This window comes from Podarcis melisellensis, assembly GCF_964234715.1.
Source record: "Podarcis melisellensis genome assembly, chromosome: 2".
Classification (NCBI taxonomy): Eukaryota; Metazoa; Chordata; class Lepidosauria; order Squamata; family Lacertidae; genus Podarcis; species Podarcis melisellensis.
Window position 1 is genome coordinate 30,702,129 of NC_138529.1, and position 18,645 is coordinate 30,720,773.

Genomic DNA, 18,645 nt, shown 5'->3' on the forward strand with positions numbered 1-18,645 from the left:
CAATTCAGCTCCCCCACTCCACCCCCTCAGGCCCTGAGAATGCCATAATTTCATAAGTTCTCTTGGGTGGAGTTTGAGAGAAAACGTTATATGTACATACACATAAAGGTAAGGTAAAGGGACCCCTGATCATTAGGTCCAGTCGTGGCCGACTCTGGGGTTGCGGCGCTCATCTCGCTTTACTGGCCGAGGGAGCCGGCATACAGCTTCCAGGTCATGTGGCCAGCATGACTAAGCCGCTTCTGGTGAACCAGAGCAGCGCACGGAAACGCCGTTTACCTTCCCGCCTCTACCACTCCAGAGATGCACTGAAAGGCTGGTGGCTGCAATAATGGGGCATAAGGACTGACCTAGCCTCTTTCATCCCATTTGAGAGAATGCCCTCAAAGTAGCTCTGTAAAACAAGTTACTGACCATAGCCACAGAGTTACACTTGCAGTGCAGGGCTAGGGCTGCCACTTCCCCTCAAGACACTAATGGCTACATGATCCAGTGCTATTTTTCTAGAAAAAGAGGTGCCAGAACTCACCATGGATGCCTCCCTCATTCTCTTATACAGCGGTACCTCGGGTTAAGAACTTAATTCGTTCCGGAGGTCTGTTCTTAACCTGAGGTACCACTTTAGCTAATGGGGCCACCGTGCCACTACCGCACAATTTCTGTTCTCATCCTGAAGCAAAGTTCTTAACCCGAGGTTCTATTTCTGGCTTAGCGGAGCCTGTAACCTGAAGCGTCTGTAACCTGAGGTAGCACTGTAATAGCAATGAAGACACAGCCTTATAGCTCAGTATTGCCAACACTGGCAGGCAAGCAGCTCTCCAGGATTTCAGGCAGAAGACATTCCCAGCCCTACCCTGGGGATGCCAGCGAGTGAATCTTGGACCTCTTCCACACAAAGCCAAAGCAGATCTGAGCCACAGCCCTTTCTGTTGTAGCGGAGTGCCTGCATGCTTATTTATTAAGGAATGTCAGCATTACTCTTTATATGCGGCCACAGGGTGGTTCACAACAGAATAACCATACTGTGCACACATAACAATTACTTCAATCTGACTCAGAAGATAAACAGCAGCATCAGACTGCTGTAGACATTTAAAGGTGCAGTGGCCGTGCCAGCAGAAAGGTGCCAACCCCCTACGGTAATGTAGTGGTTGCAGTGTTTGACTCCCCACAGGGATAGGGCACTTCTGGTCCTCCAGTTAATGTTGGGATCCAGCTCCCATCAGCAGCAATCTCAGCTAAAGCATCTATGACAGATGGTCATCCACCCTCACATATTTGCCCACCTCTTGGAGTTAGGGCCAGAGAAGCCAGGCTTCGAATTTCCATTCAGCCATTAAGTTCTCATGGGGTGACCTTGGGCCACACTTTCTCAGCCTCACCTACTTCGCATGCTTGTTGTGAGGATAACATGTATTGGAAGTCATGGGAGTAGCCAAAGGGGAAAGGGGGCAAATCAAGTAAATTAATAAAAAATACTTAACTAACTGATGTTCTCCCCTGCCCCCCCAAAAAGACCATAAACCCTGGCTACACCTATGTTGGAGGTGGTGGTAGTCTGCCACTCCAACACAAGTGGGGCCAATGCTGTTGAGGCCATGCCCGGCTATGGGGCTACTTATGGGTGCCTGACTGGCCACTGGGAGGCCAGAACAAAACCTTGCTTTGACCCAGCCGGGGCTCTACTCCTGTTCTTCCAGGATCTGGAGCACCTTGGCAAAAAAGTCAGGGCATAAATGCAGGCAGCAAATAACTATTAGACTAGAAGAGGCTGCCTTTGGAGGCGCCGGGCTCTCCTTCGCTGGAAGTTTCTAAACAGAGGTGGATTGGAGGGGTTATGTAGCCCTGATTCCTGCATTGCAGGGTGTTGGACTAGACGACCCTCGGGGACCCCCTTCCAACTCCCGGGTTCTGTGACTGCAAAGGGCCCGATTCTGACCAACTCTCTCTCCCCCCCCCGTCGCCGACGGTGCTGGCTGCTGCTGTCCCAGGCGCCACCAGGCAGTGCACCAGTCAGTTGCTAAGCTACCGCGGGTTGCTCCCTAGGCGCCTGCTGGGTCCTAAGATCTGGGCATCTCCTGCAAGGTGCCTCTGCTCTGCCCCGCTTCCTTCCACACGGCTCCGCCGACGCGAGTCCAGGGGTGGCAGGGAGGGGCCACAGGACTCCCACGCTGCCGCCTCCTCCTTCCCTGGCCCCGCCCGGCTCTCTCTCTCTCTCTCTCTCTCTCTCTGGCTCGCTCCCTCTCCTCCCTCCCTCCCTCTCTCTCGTTCACTGCGGCTGCGGGCGGCATCCATCGCCAAAGAAGACGAGGCACACGGAGCCCGGCGCCCGCCGCCGCCGCCATCGCAGCCGGGGCTAGATGCAGGCCATCAAGTGTGTGGTCGTGGGAGACGGGTGAGCGCCGCCGGAAGGCATGGCCGTCGGGGGGCGCGGATGGCAGAGGCTGGCGCTCGGCCCAGGCGGCAGGGGACCTCAAGGGTGGGGCTCTGGGCTAGCGGGGGGAGAATGAACGCCGACGCCTCGCGGAGAGGAAGAGGATGGTGCACTGGAAGGGAGAGGGGGGGCGTCTGGGGGAAGAGGGGGGTGGGTTTCCACCAGCAGAGGGGACCTGAGCACACGCCCATCTAGCTGCCTCTTGGGGAGGCGCCTGCTCTCCTATGCCTGCGCGCGCGCCCCTTACACACGCACCTATTGTTGCCCTACGAAACCCCCCCCCATTGCCTTGCCAGCCTTTGCCCCTGATCATAGCTGCCCGCCGTCCCTCTCCTCTCATTCTTCTGCGCTGCCGCCCCCCTTTCTGCTGCAGTCTCCAGCAGGGGTGCCAACTTTAATAAAAATATTGGGGGGGCAGGTAAGCCCCACCCCACGTATTCAATCACAAGACAAGGCGCACGCATACCATTTGAATGGCAACGCTCGTCAACTTGGGGGGGGGAAGCCCCATCAAATATTTTATGGGGGCGGGGGCGAAGGGACCTCGACCCCTAGGAGTTGGCTCCTAGGGTCTCCAGGGAAGGCTTCCACCCACCCCACGCTTCTGATCTGCCCCTCTGTTCGTCCTCCGGGTTTCCGCACTTAGCGTCGCCATGTGGTTTGGTGCGAGCCTTTATGAAAGCCCTTCGCCTTCCCTTTCGCGCAACGCCTCCCCGCCTCTCCCGCGCACAGCTGGATCGAGGAGCGGGGCGGCTGCTTTTATTGTGATAGGGCTCTGATACCGATTCAGCTAGGCGGGCTGAGATAAGGTGTGTTTCCTTCTTTGAATCCAAAGATGATATGACCGCCCTGCAGATTGGCAGAGATGGGCAAATGCCCAGTCTTGATCGAGTGCCATTCTCTCTCACACACGCACAGAGCCATGGCTGTTTCAAATGCTGTGATTCCCCAGCTTGCAGGTTTAAGTGCCACCAGCCAGAAGGATGTGTGAAGACAGCTTGGCAAGCTGACAGCAATAAGCCCTGGTGCAGGGTAAATCCCAAGGATGGTTACCAGCCACCTCAAATGTTCGGGCCAGCAAAGGAATACAGTATTGTGCTCAAATAACTATGTTGGTAGATGGATTCAGGGATTTAGGGAACTGTCCTGGGGCCAGGGCGTCAGCATGTAGTGTGCTGTAGAAGGCATGTCAGTCATGGAACACAGAAGCCTGGGTTCAAAGCCCTGTTGGGGGCGGGTTGGGCAAATCACAGAGTCTCAGCCTATCCTACCCCATAGGGGTGAGAAAGAGGAGGTGATATCAGGTATGCTCCCTTAGCTCCTTAGAAGAAGGGTGCAATACAGATGTGATAAATGGCGGTGTGAAGTCAGGAGCCCCTAGTTCAGACTTCACTTTAACGGTGAACTCTGTGGCTGGCCCTTTAGCACAGAGGATCTGGTTCAAACACAGTCAGCTATTTTTGTGGCGGTTGTCTGCCCTCTTCTGACTCTCTTTCTCCCCTCCCCACCTCATTATTGCCCTAGCAAATCAATCTCCCACCACCCCAATCTCTCAGCTTCAGGTTCCCTGGTTTCCCCTTCCAATAGCTCTGACCTGTCTTACAGTGGGTTCTTAGTATTATTTAGGCGATGCACACGAATCACGTTTAATGCTCAAAAAGCATTCTGTAAATGCCACGTGATATTTATCGCAAGGCATTGGGTGGTCCAGCTTCCCTGCCACCATTCATTTGGGGTATCCCCATTGCTCCATTGATATGAGAAGACTGTCTTCCTGCATGATTACAAAGATAAATTAAAACGTTACAGTGCATAATTCTAACATGGTCAAACTGCACCTCTCACCCAATCCGTTCAGACCTTTACTCAAAGAAAAGTTAAAATAATCTCCCTGTTTGCAGATGTTGGCAATTCCTGCTTTCAATGCTTCCCCGCCCCCCCCCCCGAAAAATAGGTGCTGGTACTCAGCATGAAGTTCTTACAGTAAGTGCCACGCTTATTAACAACAACAACAAAAGGTGACAGTACTGCGTGCTCTTGAGTACCTCCTGAAGACAAAAAAAAACCACACAACACTGCCTGCTTTAAACCATACCCAGTGAGATGGGGAAATGGCTAAGTATCAGAAGTGCGAGCATGCAAAGGAAATTTCCAGCACATGGGAAGGGAATGCTGTGACTGGGTACAAGGTGCGTGACCTCTCCCTATGCAATGGCTTGCCATTGGACAATGCTGGTGCTGATCTTAACAGAATCAGTCCACAGACATTATATCACAAGCATTTTTTTTTAATGTGTGTTGCATAGAAAGGACAGTAGAGAGCAATAAATTTGTTTCCTACCAAATGGTTTTCACATGTATTCTCATGTACATGAGATCATATGGGTGAAAATTTGTCCCTTTGGCTTTTGTGCTTGCTGGCTGGGCCATTGAGAGATCCTTGGTATGCAAAAAGAAGCTTAAATGCAGGATCGTTGAACACCGTTTTTCCTGTTGGAACTTAAAATCCTTGGCTATTAATTGTGTTTTCACTTTTTAACCCAATTGCACCCTGTTAGTCTCAACAATGAGGGGTGTTTTTTTTAGGTTATTATGAGCCCAGATTAGTAGTGTGTGAAGAATCTCACTATAAGGGAAGGGTAGCTTTCCAGTTGTTGCAAGATTACAACTCCAGTTATCTTGATCTTGGCCAAGCTGGCTGGGGTTGATGAGTGTAGAACATTGGGTACCCCTGCTGTATAAGGTGTGTTTCCTGCCCCATAGAACAGTGTCACTGAAGGAAGAAGTTTGGGTGTGTTAAGGCTAGATCACCTATACAAAAATCTAGATCTGATCCAGTGGTTGAGAATTGGGGAAATGCACCCCATTCCCCCCCCCCTCTCAGCCCCACTCCGTGCCATCCTGTTCTGTCTATGCTGTACGGCTCTGCTTTCGTTTCTTCAGGGCTGTGGGGAAGACCTGTCTGTTGATCAGCTACACGACAAATGCCTTCCCCGGAGAATACATCCCCACTGTGTGAGTATAAAGGTTCTACTACATAGTTGTGGGATAACATGCATGCAAAGATAATATGGTGGTTTGTAGAAGTCCCACACTGGGATGCTGATACTCTGGGTATTGAAAGAACTGGGACTCCTAGGGACACTTGAAGTGGGACAAATTGAGCAATAGTCTACTAAACCAGATAAAGTTAAACACAAATGACTTTAAAAATAAAAAGAAGTATTTTGCTGTAGGCACATCTGCAGGGAAGCTGTAATTAGCCATTGTTTTCCAGTGTGTGTCCACACATAGCAAAAAAATCACAGATGATCTATATGCCTGCTTTTCTTATGTGGAATTTTGTTGGGTAAACTAGCCCTGGTTGCGATGGCTATAGCATCCCTCAAGGATTGTGCTTAAGAATAATAGCACTATGGGAAATGTTCACTAGAGTCATATAATTTACATGCTTCTACCATACTTTCACTTGGAAAGTAACAGAGAAAGGGTTGGTGTTAAACTTATTCTCCACCTCTGTACAGGTTGCCTGTTGAGTAACTTACTGAAATGTAATATACAGATTAACTCAGGTTACTTCTGCTCTAGCACGCTTTAACAATCCTGAGGCATTGCTTTTCTGCTCTCAACTGGAAGCAGAATTAAAAGGGAAGTTCAACAGATCACTTAATATATAATCCTGGAATGCCCACCACTATGGCTGTGATCTTTCTTGTTTCCCCATTCAGCAAATGGCCCTTCTGACATCATTGAAAAGTGTCCTGCTTGCAGGTTGTCCTAAGACAGCTTTCACAGTGGGGCTGCTGATGTTAATCGCCCCTCCTAAATGCCTCTCATTATCAGTGCCTGTTTCTCCTGAGGGCTTTTTAAATTAATGGGGTTTAACATTACTAAACAGAGTTATTTCACTATATAAAAACAAAAAGAACAAACGTTATGGGAGGAAAATAATATTTTTAATAAAGGCAGCCAGAGGCAGGGGTAGGGAGGTAGAAGAGGAGACTGTGCTACTAATTTTCAGGCACCATTAGGTTAGACAACAGATGTGATTTAAGTGTGATGAAGAAATAAAGCAATGTGATTGAGGGAATGCCCTAAAATGTGTAGTGAATAGTTACTGCTTTAGAAGAGAGAAGTAGCTAGTGGGAAGTATTCCAGCACAATTAATCTAGCATGGAATTAAGGTTGCAATCTGAAACCCACCTATTTGGGAGTAATCCGAATTGCTCAGTGGGAGTAGATATGTATAGGATCACACTGTGATACTGAAGGTGTGACCTGTGATGGTGGAGTAGAGAGTGATTCTCTGTTGCTGATGGAACATTTCCCCCTCCAGGTTTGATAATTATTCTGCCAACGTCATGGTAGATGGGAAGCCAGTCAACCTGGGACTGTGGGATACAGCAGGACAAGAAGACTATGACAGGCTAAGGCCTCTTTCCTACCCACAGACGGTAAGTGATGAGGCTGCCCCTCCACAAGTGGAGTCAGATTAGATCTCCTTTTAGAGAAAGGCTCCTCCACGTCTACCAAACTAGGCAGTACTCTTGTAGACTATGCACAAATGCATTCCATGTTCTTTCTGCGACAAACAAGTTTGAATTACGTGACCATGAGAGAAATCTTCAGTCAGTTCAATAAAAAATTAAGCCAATATTACACATCCCTTTTGTGAATTCTGGTATTTTGGGGCGGGGGCTAAATTGAGAGGACAGTATTAGGACACAAAGAGCTTGCAGGTGCACAAGATGCATTTCCTACACCAGTTGTTTCATCAGAAGTTACATACCACCCTCGTCATTTATCCTGCTTGTATCCTTGCAGGATGTTTTCCTGATTTGCTTCTCACTGGTGAGCCCAGCTTCCTTTGAAAACGTCCGAGCCAAGGTAAGAGGCTTTCTCTTAAGAATGCAGAAGTGACTACCAAGAGGTAGGCCTGTTCGTAGCAGCCTAGCCACAGATTGGCAGAGGGTGCCTTTCATCTTGCTGCCCAAAGCACATGAATGATGCCTCAAGGACAGGATTAAAAGTCAGTGAAGTAGAATCAGAATATTTTCCAAAAGGCCTCTCTCAGGCATCTTTGGCAAAGCAAAGAGCAAGGAAGGGCCACCTATCCTTGGGTACCATTTTGCTTCTAGCGCACAGTAACTTCTGCCGTCAAGGATATTCACTCCCTTGCTTCTCATTTTCAGTGGTACCCAGAAGTTCGACATCACTGCCCCAACACACCAATCATTTTGGTGGGTACCAAGCTGGATTTGAGAGATGACAAGGACACCATTGAGAGGCTGCGTGACAAGAAGCTGGCTCCCATTACCTACCCTCAGGGTCTAGCTATGGCCAGGGAAATTGGTGAGTCTTGGAAGCGGGGGCTACAGGAAGCAATGGTGAACTGAGGGGGACACAGCATTCTCCCAACAATTCGAAGTGTTAGCTTCTGTGCTTTTCCATCTTTTTGTCTATCATGTGCACTAGAACCTTGCTTCCCCCCCAAAAAAACAATTTTATAATCAAGGTTTAAGGATCTGAGGGGGAAGCAGAGAAATCGCAACTCTCCCTAAGTCATGTTGTCTCCTGAATTCCTCCAGGTTCAGTCAAGTACCTAGAGTGTTCTGCCCTTACACAGCGTGGCCTCAAGACCGTCTTTGATGAAGCCATCCGTGCTGTGCTCTGTCCTCCCCCCGTGAAGAAGCCTGGCAAGAAGTGCACCGTGTTCTAAGGGCGTCTGAGTTCAGCATGTTATGGGTGTCTCCTCCTTGTATGTTCCAGGAGGAAGCGTTCGCTGGGTGTTCCCGCAATGGGAGAGGCGGGGCCCTTCATCATGTACGAAGTCAGTGTTTTTTAAATGTCTCTTTGATTTAACGTCTGTGTCGATGTAAAAGGGCCGCATGGGAGGAGGAGGAGCTCAATGCTGTCCCACCCCCAGGGCGGAGCGGTGGGAGGTGCATGCTCCCCGTGTCTCCATGCCGGGGGGGGGGGTAAATGCGTGAATGGAAAGACCAGCCCTTTATTACTACTTCTATTGGTGCTAGAGCATTGTGGCAGGAGCAGGTAACAAACCCCAGCTGGGGCAGGGAAAGACAAACGGGACACAGGTTGAAGAAGCAGCCTTTATAGTGCTTTATTTGCACGAGACACTAGCAAAGCTAAATGATCAGTGCAGCTCTGTGCCATCCCAAGCTGCCTTCGCCTTTCAGGATATCAGCCTGTGTGCTGCTCCTCAGCTGGTTTTACAGACCATCAGCTCTCCCAAAGATGGAGAGTTGGAGGAAGGCCTCTTTACCTTGTCCGGCCTGAACAGGACAGGGCCAGATGGCGGGAACCTTTCTGTAAGATTAAAGATGATGCAGGTGGAAAGGGTTATGGCCAACCCCTTCCTTTTGTCAGGTGGGATGGACTGGGGGATGGAGCAGGGAGAGCTTTGGAGGGGTTGGGATGGAGACGGGTCCAGTTTTTAATCATCGTGTAGAGTGATGAGCTGAACACCTCTTATTTTATACAATAAACATTTCTCCATAAGTAAGGAAGTGTGATTTGTTCAGGATCAGCGGCAGAAGCAAGCATCCTACAGCCCTCACTTTCCGCATGCATCCACTAATGGACCTCCCACTTGGTCTGTCTCTCGGTGCCACAACATCCGTCATCCCTGGTTATTGGCCAGGCTGATGGGAGCTGGGGCCCATGAAGATCTGGAGTTGCGGCAAGTTCCCCATCCATGTTCCACAGAATTTCATTCCACGTCTCAGTCTGTTCCGGATGACTCAGTAGGGGAAAAAATCACACAGGGAAGACGGAAGCAAATGCTGGATTTTAGCAGGCAAGGAATCCCCCGTCAACTGGCAGCATGGCACCTGTCGTCATGTTGCTTTGGTTGCTCAGCAGGAAGAGGATGCTGTTCACCACATCGTCCACCTCTGTAATGATAGACCAGAGGCAGCTCTAGGCAATCAAGTCCACGGAATCCCCTTGGGCTTTCAGAGGTGGATGAAATGCCCCAAACTCCAAACGAGATCTTCCCCATCCTTGCACTTCCATATGTGCTGTAGCCCTGCCCCAAGACTGTTCTCTCTGGCAGATACTAGCTGGAGTCTGTCAACCAGTTATACATGTGATAGGACTCCTACATGTGATTTCTCCCAAGGCAGTTTTCAATGGTTGGTGTGCTTTTCAAGCAAATCCATACAGGACAGGGGTAGTATAGCCCGTGTGTGAGAACTGCACTCTCCTGACTACTAACTAATGCATGTACTCACTAGTTACATGTCTATCAGGAAAAGGGGAAATAGCAGTTTTGCCTGTCCCTGGAAGGATGTCCATTTGCCATGATCTTAAATGGTAAGCAATCCTCCTTCATTTTGAGACACAGTCCCTTTAGCCCAGTGGAAGCAGGGTATTTTTGGGGAAGTCAGAGGCAATCTCAACTGTTCCATGTTACTCAGAGGAGGCTGCCATGCTCTTCTCTTTTCTACTAGGTTTCCAAAGCTACAGATGCCCCCACTTGCGCTCCTCATGGGAAACTGATGCTTCAAGTTACCTGCAAATTTCCCCAATGGGATGCGGCTAATCATAGGTCCAGCTTTCTGGGGATCAGTCCAGTTGAGGCGGCCCATGTCTGTCATGACCACCGTGGGGTTCACACTGTTCACCCGAATCTTGAAAAAGCAAGGACAGGAAAGTAGATAATGAATGCAGGCTTAGCTCATACATGCCAGCAGGACACCTGCTGGAGCTTTCAGATCTTCCCCCTCTTTTATAACCAATCTTGTCCATAAACAGAAATCTCCAAAGACAGAGATTTTCTGTCTCAACTGGCATGTAGGAATATACGTGACTCTGACTTATTCAACCTGATTACCTCCAGGGCAGGATCCAGCTGAGTTTTCCTCTTTGGCCTACATCAGGGATGGTGAACCAAGTGGCCTTCCCAGATGTTATTGGACTACAACTCCCATCATCCCTGACCATGTCGCCATGTTTACTGAGACTGATAGGAATTATAGTCTAACAACATTTGGTGGGGGGGGGGGAGCACAGGTTCCTCAACACTGCCATAGGCATATATCCTGATTCAACCACTATTAGCCTCTGTTTACTCTACTCTGACTGCACTATAGTTCTCATGGCCTTTTCCACTCCAGATGTTCACATTCTTATAATAATTCAACAGGGTTCAGTTCTTACCTTGTGGGGACCCAGCTCCAGAGCCATTGTCTTTGTCAGCATATCCAAGGCACTCTTGGTGGAACCTTCAACACAACAAGAGAATTTAGTGTCCTGGGTTGCTGCCTGCTCATCCCCACACCCCAATCCTGCCCCTCACGCTCTCATCCATGGCCAGCTTGAACAAGCATGGCTTGAGGCAACGTTGTCACTGCAATCACTGCTTGCAGATTCCACCTGTGTTTAGCAGGAAGGACAGCAGCAAAAACCTTGTAGTTTTACTCACAGTAAACCGTGTGATCGGTCAGAGCCCGATGGGATGCCTGGCTCGAGACATTCACAATTGCACCCGGCGCTCCCCTGGCAATCAGTTTCCGAGCAACGATCTGAAACGCATGGCACCCGATAAAGGGGTGAGGACATTGTAGCTTAGTGTTTAATGTGCACTATCACCATTGTAACTAAAGACAAGCCTCGAGCACAGAGGAGCAGTTACATGGGGAAGTTCTAATGTACCTCAGCCCTGAATGAGCATGCGACAGCATGGTCAAAGCTCTACATCAGGCATCCCCAGATGTTTTGGGACTACAACTCCCATCATCCCTAGCTAACAGGGCCAGTGGTCAGGGATGATGGGACTTGCAGTCCCAAAACATCTGGAGGGCCGAGTTTGGGGATGCCTGCTCTACACGTTTACCACCTTAAGGCTGTGGTCCTATGCACTTACTTGGGGAGTAAATCCCATCGTTTATTTGTGAGTGTTTACTTCAGAGTGAACATGCATAGGATTGAGCTAGGATTCCTACGGGAGGCCAGAATACTAGCCCAGCCTCTGAGCCTTTTGCTTGGCTGCTCAGAAGTGAGCATTGCCCTCCCAACACCGTGCAGACTTCTCACCTGGGAGACGTGCAGTGCAGCCCGAAGGTTGACATTGAAAGACCTACATAAAAGCAAAGTCAGATTAAATATGCAAAGCAAAGCAGACAGCAATGCCTTGAGGTTACTGCTAGGGACCAAAATATGCAGGGACAACATTTGTAACCTGCAAACAGAGCACCGCCCCCCTATTTTAGCAACGGATCTGCCTTGACAATAACCAAGCAGATAAAATAAAACTAGCCTCTCCGCCCCTCTCTCCAGCGGCAGGAAGAGTTGTGGTTGGCGCCTCAGTGAGCCAGCTCTTTTATTTGGCAAACTGGGACAGATTAAAATGAAAACATCAATCTAGGCTTTATTACACATCTTTCAGGATTGGATGCAGAAAGCCTCAAGGGCTCAGAGTGAGAATCTGCAAGGCACATAATTGTATGACAGCTTGCAATGTGAAATTAGGCATCTCTTCCCCTAACCACCAGATACCAACAAGATACCAACCAACAATACCTGTAGCCCCGGGTCTGGGATTACCTGTCAAAGGCCTCCTTGGTCACCTGTAGGAATGGTTGCAGCAGTGCTACAGCAGCATTATTCACCAACAGGTCAATATCCCCCACTGTGCTCAGTGCTGCCTCTGTGGCCTCCCAGTCTCCTAAGTCTATGCATAGCGTCTGGATGTCAGGGCACTAAGAACAGAGAAAACAGATAGAGATCAGGGTTAAACTAGTGGAGCAGAAGAGAATCTGGGTCTGCTGGTGCCCCAGTTCCTGTTCTTCCAACATACAGAATAGGCTGAAGGCGTATGTGGTTGATGGTTCAAGACTAGGGTTGTCAGATCCTATCTTCACCCTGAAATTAATTCTGTATCATTAGAGGCACTTTTACACAAGTGTGTGACATCGTCTGCATCTCATATGAGAATGTAACATCTTGGATGAGGGATAGCTCAGTTGGTAGAGAGCATGAGACTCTTAATCTCAGCATCGTGGGTTTGAGACCCAGGTTGGGCGAAAGATTCCTGCATTACCGGGGTTGGCTTAGAATTATGATCCTTGTGCTCCTTTCCAACTCGTACGATTCTATGTAAGATTTACACACGTTGGAATGTGCCTTTTGCATTTTGTACCCTGCATTAGTAATAATCACACAAATAGTGCCACAGGTGAAAACTGCATGGAAGGCAAAACTGTGCAGGCAGATAATTCCCCCCTGCCCCCCCCCAGCTATACATTGTTTCTCAGTACAGTGGTATCTCAGGTTACATATGCTTCAGGTTACAGACTCCACTAAGCCAGAAATAGTGCTTCAGGTTAAGAACTTTGCTTCAGGATAAGAACAGAAATCAGGCTCCAGCGGCGTGGCGGCAGCAAGAGACCCCATTAGCTAAAGTGGTGCTTCAGGTTAAGAACAGTTTCAGGTTAAGTACGGACCTCCGGAACGAATTAAGTACTTAACCCGAGGTATCACTGCAATGCTCCTACACCCTGAATAGTGTAGGTAGTGATAAGAAATTCAGCAAGTGGAGCTTTTCTCAGCACCGGGTCTCCATGAAGATCAGCTATCTATATGGGATCAGCTGGTCGGTAGGTGGGAGCGTGAGTGTGGGCAACCCCAGCCAGTAAGAGCCTTCTCAGAAGCTTGACGACCCTACACGAGCTTTTCTGAAAGAGGCATTGAAGAAGGACTACCTCCTTTTGCAGGTGGTCGAGATCCGCCTGGGTCCGGCTCAGCGCGACCACCTGGGCCCCGGCACGGCTCAGCGCCACCGCCACAGCCCGGCCGATCCCTGCAAAAAGGAGTAAGGAAATGCCTCTTAAATGGCCGGAGAGGGTGCGCGGGGGCCGCTGCTTTCAGGCCGGAGACCCCTGGCCGGTACCTTTGCCCGCCCCCGTCACCAGAGCCCGGCGTCCCGAGAAGCCCTCCATCTCCCGCCGTGGCGCAGAAAGTCTGGAGTCCGGAGTCCCCGCCTCGGGGCGAAGATCAGAGCGCGGGGCGTGCAAAGAGGGGGCGGGGCAAGACTGGGAACGCCCCTCTCGGACCCTGCCAATCACAGCTCGCCCCAGAACCGCCCCTTCTCTCCCGCTTGAAAACGGGGCTCCTTTTTCTCCCGTCTCAGGTTTACTCCGCCCACACAGAGGTAAACAGTAGCAGACTAGCCTTTCCTTTGTCTAAAGATGGGTCTGCTCCGTTACTTCTGACGCCATGTTTCCCCTCTGAATTTTGTAGCTGCTGTTCCCTAAGAGGCAATGGCGAATGCGAAGACTTCCCTCTCCCCTAGGGATGGGGACCTTCTCCCCAGTCCCGGTCATTCTTTTTCTTTCAATTTGCAACGTTTTCTGGCAACATCTTAAAAATTGCCCTGCACAGATATTGTCCACGGTGTTTTGTTTTCATTTTTACCCCATTTTGCAGGCGGGGTGAGGCGGGACCGGAGAGGATGTCACACGTGCCTGTCAATGTAATTCATTTTTTAATATTATTACTATCAACCTCATATTGCAGGTCGGGAGGGCTGAGAAGGAAAGCGGTTTATGGCAGCCCTTTAGTGTTGCCCACTGGGTGTTGTTAATCCTCAAATTGCTAAATTGCCTCGCCTCAAGCAAAGTGCCTAGAAGAAAGAAAGAAAGAAAGAAAAACCCAAGTTCAACTGAGTGTGGTATATTCCATTCATTTGCACGCTGGCCCCTTTGCGCTTTTACCCATCTTCATAAATGATCTCAAATAAAATAAACTGGCCTTGAGGGACACCGATCATGGGTGATTCTTACTGGCAACATTCAGGTAAACGTCTCTGGTCTCCAGTCATTTAATGGTCCATTCTTATACTTCCATAATCCCATTGTTACTGGACACCCCCTCTTAAAAATAAAAATAAAAAAGACAGTTCTCAGCTCTGACCTGCTTCGTGAACCCAGATCATCATCACAGGACTGAAAACAAGCTACTGGATATTGTATTTGCTGGATTCTGAATCAGTGTGCAGTCAGTATTTATCTTTATGCATGTCCAAGGTAGTTCATACAAATAAATAAATAAAACAGTAAAATAAACAAACAGCAGTGAAATACCAGGTTAAAAAGCCTAGGGGAATATTTTTATTTAATTATATGAAGCAAGTATTCTGCAGCACCATATCATAAAACATATCAGGGTGGTGCACACTATAACACAATATCGTTTAATTTAAACTTAATAATAAAGTATTACCTTCATTAAATATCTATACAGCCCAGCACCCATGGATCTTAGAGGGGGTTCACAACATAAGTAAACACATGCATCAATGTAGGGCCCAGGTGAGCCTCCACAAGGAACAAATTCTGTAAGCAGAGTGGGTACAACTGATAAAGCCCTCCTTGGTCACCACTGGTGACCAGGAATTCCACATAGGCGAGGAGGGACAGAGCGTTGTTTCACCTTTGTCAAGTGACTCAGCTTCCATTCTTGGAGGACGGGGAGTAATGGCCTCCATTGTCAGTGTGGAAATTAGCTTGGATGGGGAGGAAGTGAAGCTGCCTCTGCAGCCTCCACAAACACAACACACTGGTGACAGTGTTTCTCCTTTGCCTGCCAGCTGTGCTTCTAGCCTGCTATTCTTCACCAGCCTAATTCTTATTTGTAAAAAGGGCCCCAGTAACTTTCGAGGCCTTAGTAACAAGGCTGGCATTTTCTTCACTAACCCACATTTCATGCAATTGCGCCATGATACTTTTTGATTTTGATCGTCTGTGTTTTGATTCTGTAACACTTGCGTTGGAACACCACACCACATTTCCAAACACAACAGATGACGGGCTACTTGAGGCCTGCCACTTGACATAATTTCCTACTCGAAAGGTGGCAGGGTTCCTGTTCCCTACCACCCAGCTTTTTGTGTAAATAAAATTGGCTGCTTCGGAACATTCCAGAACATTCCTGTCCCTGTGACATCACTTGCTGCCTGCCATACAGCTAGAATCTCCCCCTGGCCCATTCAGGCCAGTCTGCGACTGCTGGCCTCTCCCTGTCAATGTTGAGCCGCAAGCAGCTGGTGCAGGCAGCACAGCTAGCAGAACAATGTGGCAGGTACAAGGACATGGCCACTGCCATGAGGCAGCTTGTGATGGAAGGGAAAGACCCACTAACCCACGAGGAGAAGACCCTGCTTTCTGAGGCCTACAAGCTCCTAACACAGGAGCGGTGCTCTTCTTGGCGACGGCTAAAGCACTCCGTGGAGCAAGGAGTGGGAAAGCAGAAGGAACAAGCACAAGCTTACCGCGAGACCATAAAGAAGGAGCTGGAAGCAGAGTGTTGGGAGATCCTCAGCCTCTTAGACCACGTACTGCTGAAACACTGCAGTGACACAGATTATGAAAGCCGGGCGTTTTACCTGAAGATGAAAGGGGACAACTACCGCTTCTTAGCTGAGGTGGCCCTGCCCGATGTCAAGGAGACGCTTGTGAAATCTGCACAGAAAGTTTATGGGGAGGCTCAGGAAATCAGTCAGTGGCATTTGGAACCTACTCATCCTTTGGCTTTGGCTGTGGCTCTGAATTACTCCATCCTTTATTATGAGGTTCTCAACAACCCTCAGCAGGCAACCAAACTGGCCAAGGCTGCGTTTGATAAGGCAATCGCTGGACTGGAGACTCTCAGCCTAGAGTATTACAAGGAATCCACAGTCATCATGCAGCACCTGAGGGACAACATTGTGCAGTGGACTGGTACCCAACCACAGCAGGAGGAGAGCAACGGGGGAGTGCTTGAAGGCTAATAACTGGAGTCCTGAAACTGGCATTTTAACCACAGTGAAACCATAGAATCCATTGAGGAGCAGCAACAATACAGACTCCCTTAGCCTTTGTATTACATTTGCCAGGTACCAGACCCATTTCATAGATGACTCATGTAAATGCAGATGTCCCTGCTAGCAATAATAGCCCATTCCTAATGCACTTTGGCTATACTGCTGTAAAGGTTTAAATCTTACAGGATATTATGTAATGCTAGGGACTAACAAAAAAATTAAATCTTGCCATCGCACCCTGATCCTCTTCTCTGTGCCATTTACTACTCCACGCTTGAGAGTAGATGAAATACATGCTTCAGATAAACTCCTGGCAACAACTAGAAGAGATTGGCAGAACAGACTGGTATCTTTCAGTGTGTTAAGACATCTACTGTGGAGAATGTTCAGAGATGGGTAAACAAACACACACACTGAGAGATGGGTAAACACTGTTATGGCTTTAGTTAATGCTGGAAGGAACCATGGTAACTTTGTACTTTGTGCAAAATACTTTTGCACAGCTTAAGAGTTGAATCACCTTTGTCAACCTGTTTGAAAAAACCCATTCCTGTGACATTAGATTAATACTGTTATCACATGGTCAGGGTGACTGAGTCACAACAAGAGGCACTGGTTGTTTCTAAACATACATTTCCCCCATTAAAATTAAGCACTGGAATGTGAACCATTCTAAGTTCTTAGACGTACATTAAAAAGGTTTCAAAATGCTTACAATCTCTTAGATAATCAGCATGTAGGTTTATTCTAATATTGCATTTTAGATAGGGAAAATGTATTAAATGCATGTTTTCAGCAGGGACCCATTATGAGGATGCATGTACCGGTGTATTAACGAAGTCCTGAATACCATTCAAAAACATGGTACAGCAACTCAGAAGGAAAGGAGAGTCAGTGAAACACTTTGTTTTTTAGATTCATTTTCTAGAAAAGAATTGTGGTAGTTGCTAAACCAGTAAGTGCCAACATCATTTGCTCAAAGCGAAAACACGTACATAAGCAAATTGAGCATGGCTAAATTGACAAATTGACACTTGTGCAAAAAGAAGTACAAGTGAACAAAGCAGAAGATCTTAAGGCCCCAATTAAGTCTGGAAAACAGACACCACCACCTTATGCACTGCAAGGCTTGAGTTTATTCTCCTGTGCCTCAAAACCATCTTTAAGCCTTTGCTGACGCTCAATCAGACATCACAGCTAGTTGCAGACTTGACTCCTCATTTTACTCTACTCAAACTTTAAGAGCTGTGGTGTTTATAAAAAGCTATTAGAATCCTAGAGTTGGAAAGGACCACAAGGGTCACCTAAGAAGAGAAGAAGAAGAGTTTGGATTTGATATCCCGCCTTTCACTCCCTTTAAGGAGTCTCAAAGCGGCTAACATTCTCCTTTCCCTTCCTCCCCCACAACAAACACTCTGTGAGGTGAGTGGGGCTGAGAGACTTCACAGAAGTGTGACTGGCCCAAGGTCACCCAGCAGCTGCATGTGGAGGAGCGGAGATGCGAACCCGGTTCCCCAGATTAGGAGTCTACCGCTCTTAACCACTACACCACACTGGCTCCCTAATCCAACCCCCTGCATTGTAGGAATCTTTTGCCCAGCGTGGGTCTCAAACCCATAACCCTGAAATTAAGAGTCTCGTGCTCCAACAACTGAGCTATACTGGGTTCAGTGCTCCTTCAGTGCTGTGTAGAGAGGCAGTTGGGTGTTCCAAGGTTTTTCACGACTGAGAATAAAAAAATAACACACTTCTAAAAATTGCTATTTCTCATTATCATTTATTAAATTTCTATACCACCCTTCTTTACAGGATCACAGGGTGGTTTACAATAAAATATTTATTTCTGGGTGGGGTGGGGGAGATTTCACTGGGAATGCTCCTGCATTCAGAAACAGCAGCAGAGGCTGCAGCAGTCTAATCATGCACAAACAATTCAACACTCCAAGCACTTCACTTCTCGGCAGTGCTCTGCACAGACAATAAGCAGGTATACTGTATAGCAGGGATAGCCACCATGGTGCCCTCTAGATGGGGTTGGACTACAACTTCCACTATCCCTGCCCATTAGCCATACTAGCTGAGGATGATTGGAGCTGGAGTCCCACATCCATAGAGCACCACAGAACACCTGCTCTATAGCCTAGAATGGGAAATTAGGTGTCAAGGAAACCAAATTCAGAAATAAGTATGCAAATGTGCATAAAAATAATTTGCATTATTTCTATAGGGTGAGATCCAATGTTAATAATTAGGTCTCTGAATAATCAACCCTGTGGCCCCTGGATTGAATTGACTGTCTCTGTGAAACCTCAGGGGCCACTCACCTTGCCCTAGTTCCACCCCCAAAGCAATTCAGGAGGTAGGATTGGGTTATTAAGGTTTTTTAAAA

At 48.2% G+C, this 18,645-nt stretch overlaps 2 protein-coding genes and 1 pseudogene across 3 annotated transcripts; 2 read left to right on the top strand and 1 right to left on the bottom strand.

Moving 5' to 3' along the window:
- Positions 1-2,060: 2,060 nt before the first annotated feature.
- Positions 2,061-8,957, top strand: RAC3 (Rac family small GTPase 3). The gene is made up of 6 exons (XM_081899934.1): positions 2,061-2,395; positions 5,378-5,449; positions 6,771-6,888; positions 7,259-7,321; positions 7,627-7,786; positions 8,023-8,957. Exons 1-6 carry the CDS (start codon positions 2,361-2,363, stop codon positions 8,151-8,153), a joined length of 579 nt encoding a protein of 192 aa, XP_081756060.1. The 5' UTR covers positions 2,061-2,360; the 3' UTR covers positions 8,154-8,957.
- DCXR (dicarbonyl and L-xylulose reductase) lies at positions 8,531-13,498 on the bottom strand. The gene is made up of 8 exons (XM_081899909.1): positions 13,347-13,498; positions 13,159-13,256; positions 12,002-12,156; positions 11,492-11,534; positions 10,881-10,980; positions 10,616-10,680; positions 9,969-10,086; positions 8,531-9,348 (listed from the first exon to the last, which is right to left on the bottom strand). Exons 1-8 carry the CDS (start codon positions 13,393-13,395, stop codon positions 9,245-9,247), a joined length of 732 nt encoding a protein of 243 aa, XP_081756035.1. The 5' UTR covers positions 13,396-13,498; the 3' UTR covers positions 8,531-9,244.
- Positions 13,499-15,412: 1,914 nt separating this feature from the next.
- LOC309363508 (14-3-3 protein gamma pseudogene) lies at positions 15,413-16,498 on the top strand (annotated as a pseudogene). The gene has a single exon. The product of its transcript is annotated as a 14-3-3 protein gamma pseudogene (transcript).
- Positions 16,499-18,645: the final 2,147 nt, after the last annotated feature.

Bases quoted from the DNA above. Each gene is read 5' to 3' on its own strand.
- RAC3 (XM_081899934.1), top strand. From the start codon at position 2,361: ATGCAGGCCATCAAGTGTGTGGTCGTGGGAGACGG. The intron at 6,889-7,258 runs GTAAGTGATGAG...GTATCCTTGCAG, and splicing joins CTCTTTCCTACCCACAGACG to GATGTTTTCCTGATTTGCTT. The intron at 7,787-8,022 runs GTGAGTCTTGGA...GAATTCCTCCAG, and splicing joins AGCTATGGCCAGGGAAATTG to GTTCAGTCAAGTACCTAGAG.
- DCXR (XM_081899909.1), bottom strand. From the start codon at position 13,395: ATGGAGGGCTTCTCGGGACGCCGGGCTCTGGTGACGGGGGCGGGCAAA. The intron at 12,157-13,158 runs GTAGTCCTTCTT...CTCTGTTCTTAG, and splicing joins TCGACCACCTGCAAAAGGAG to TGCCCTGACATCCAGACGCT. The intron at 10,981-11,491 runs GTGAGAAGTCTG...CATGCGTTTCAG, and splicing joins CTGCACTGCACGTCTCCCAG to ATCGTTGCTCGGAAACTGAT.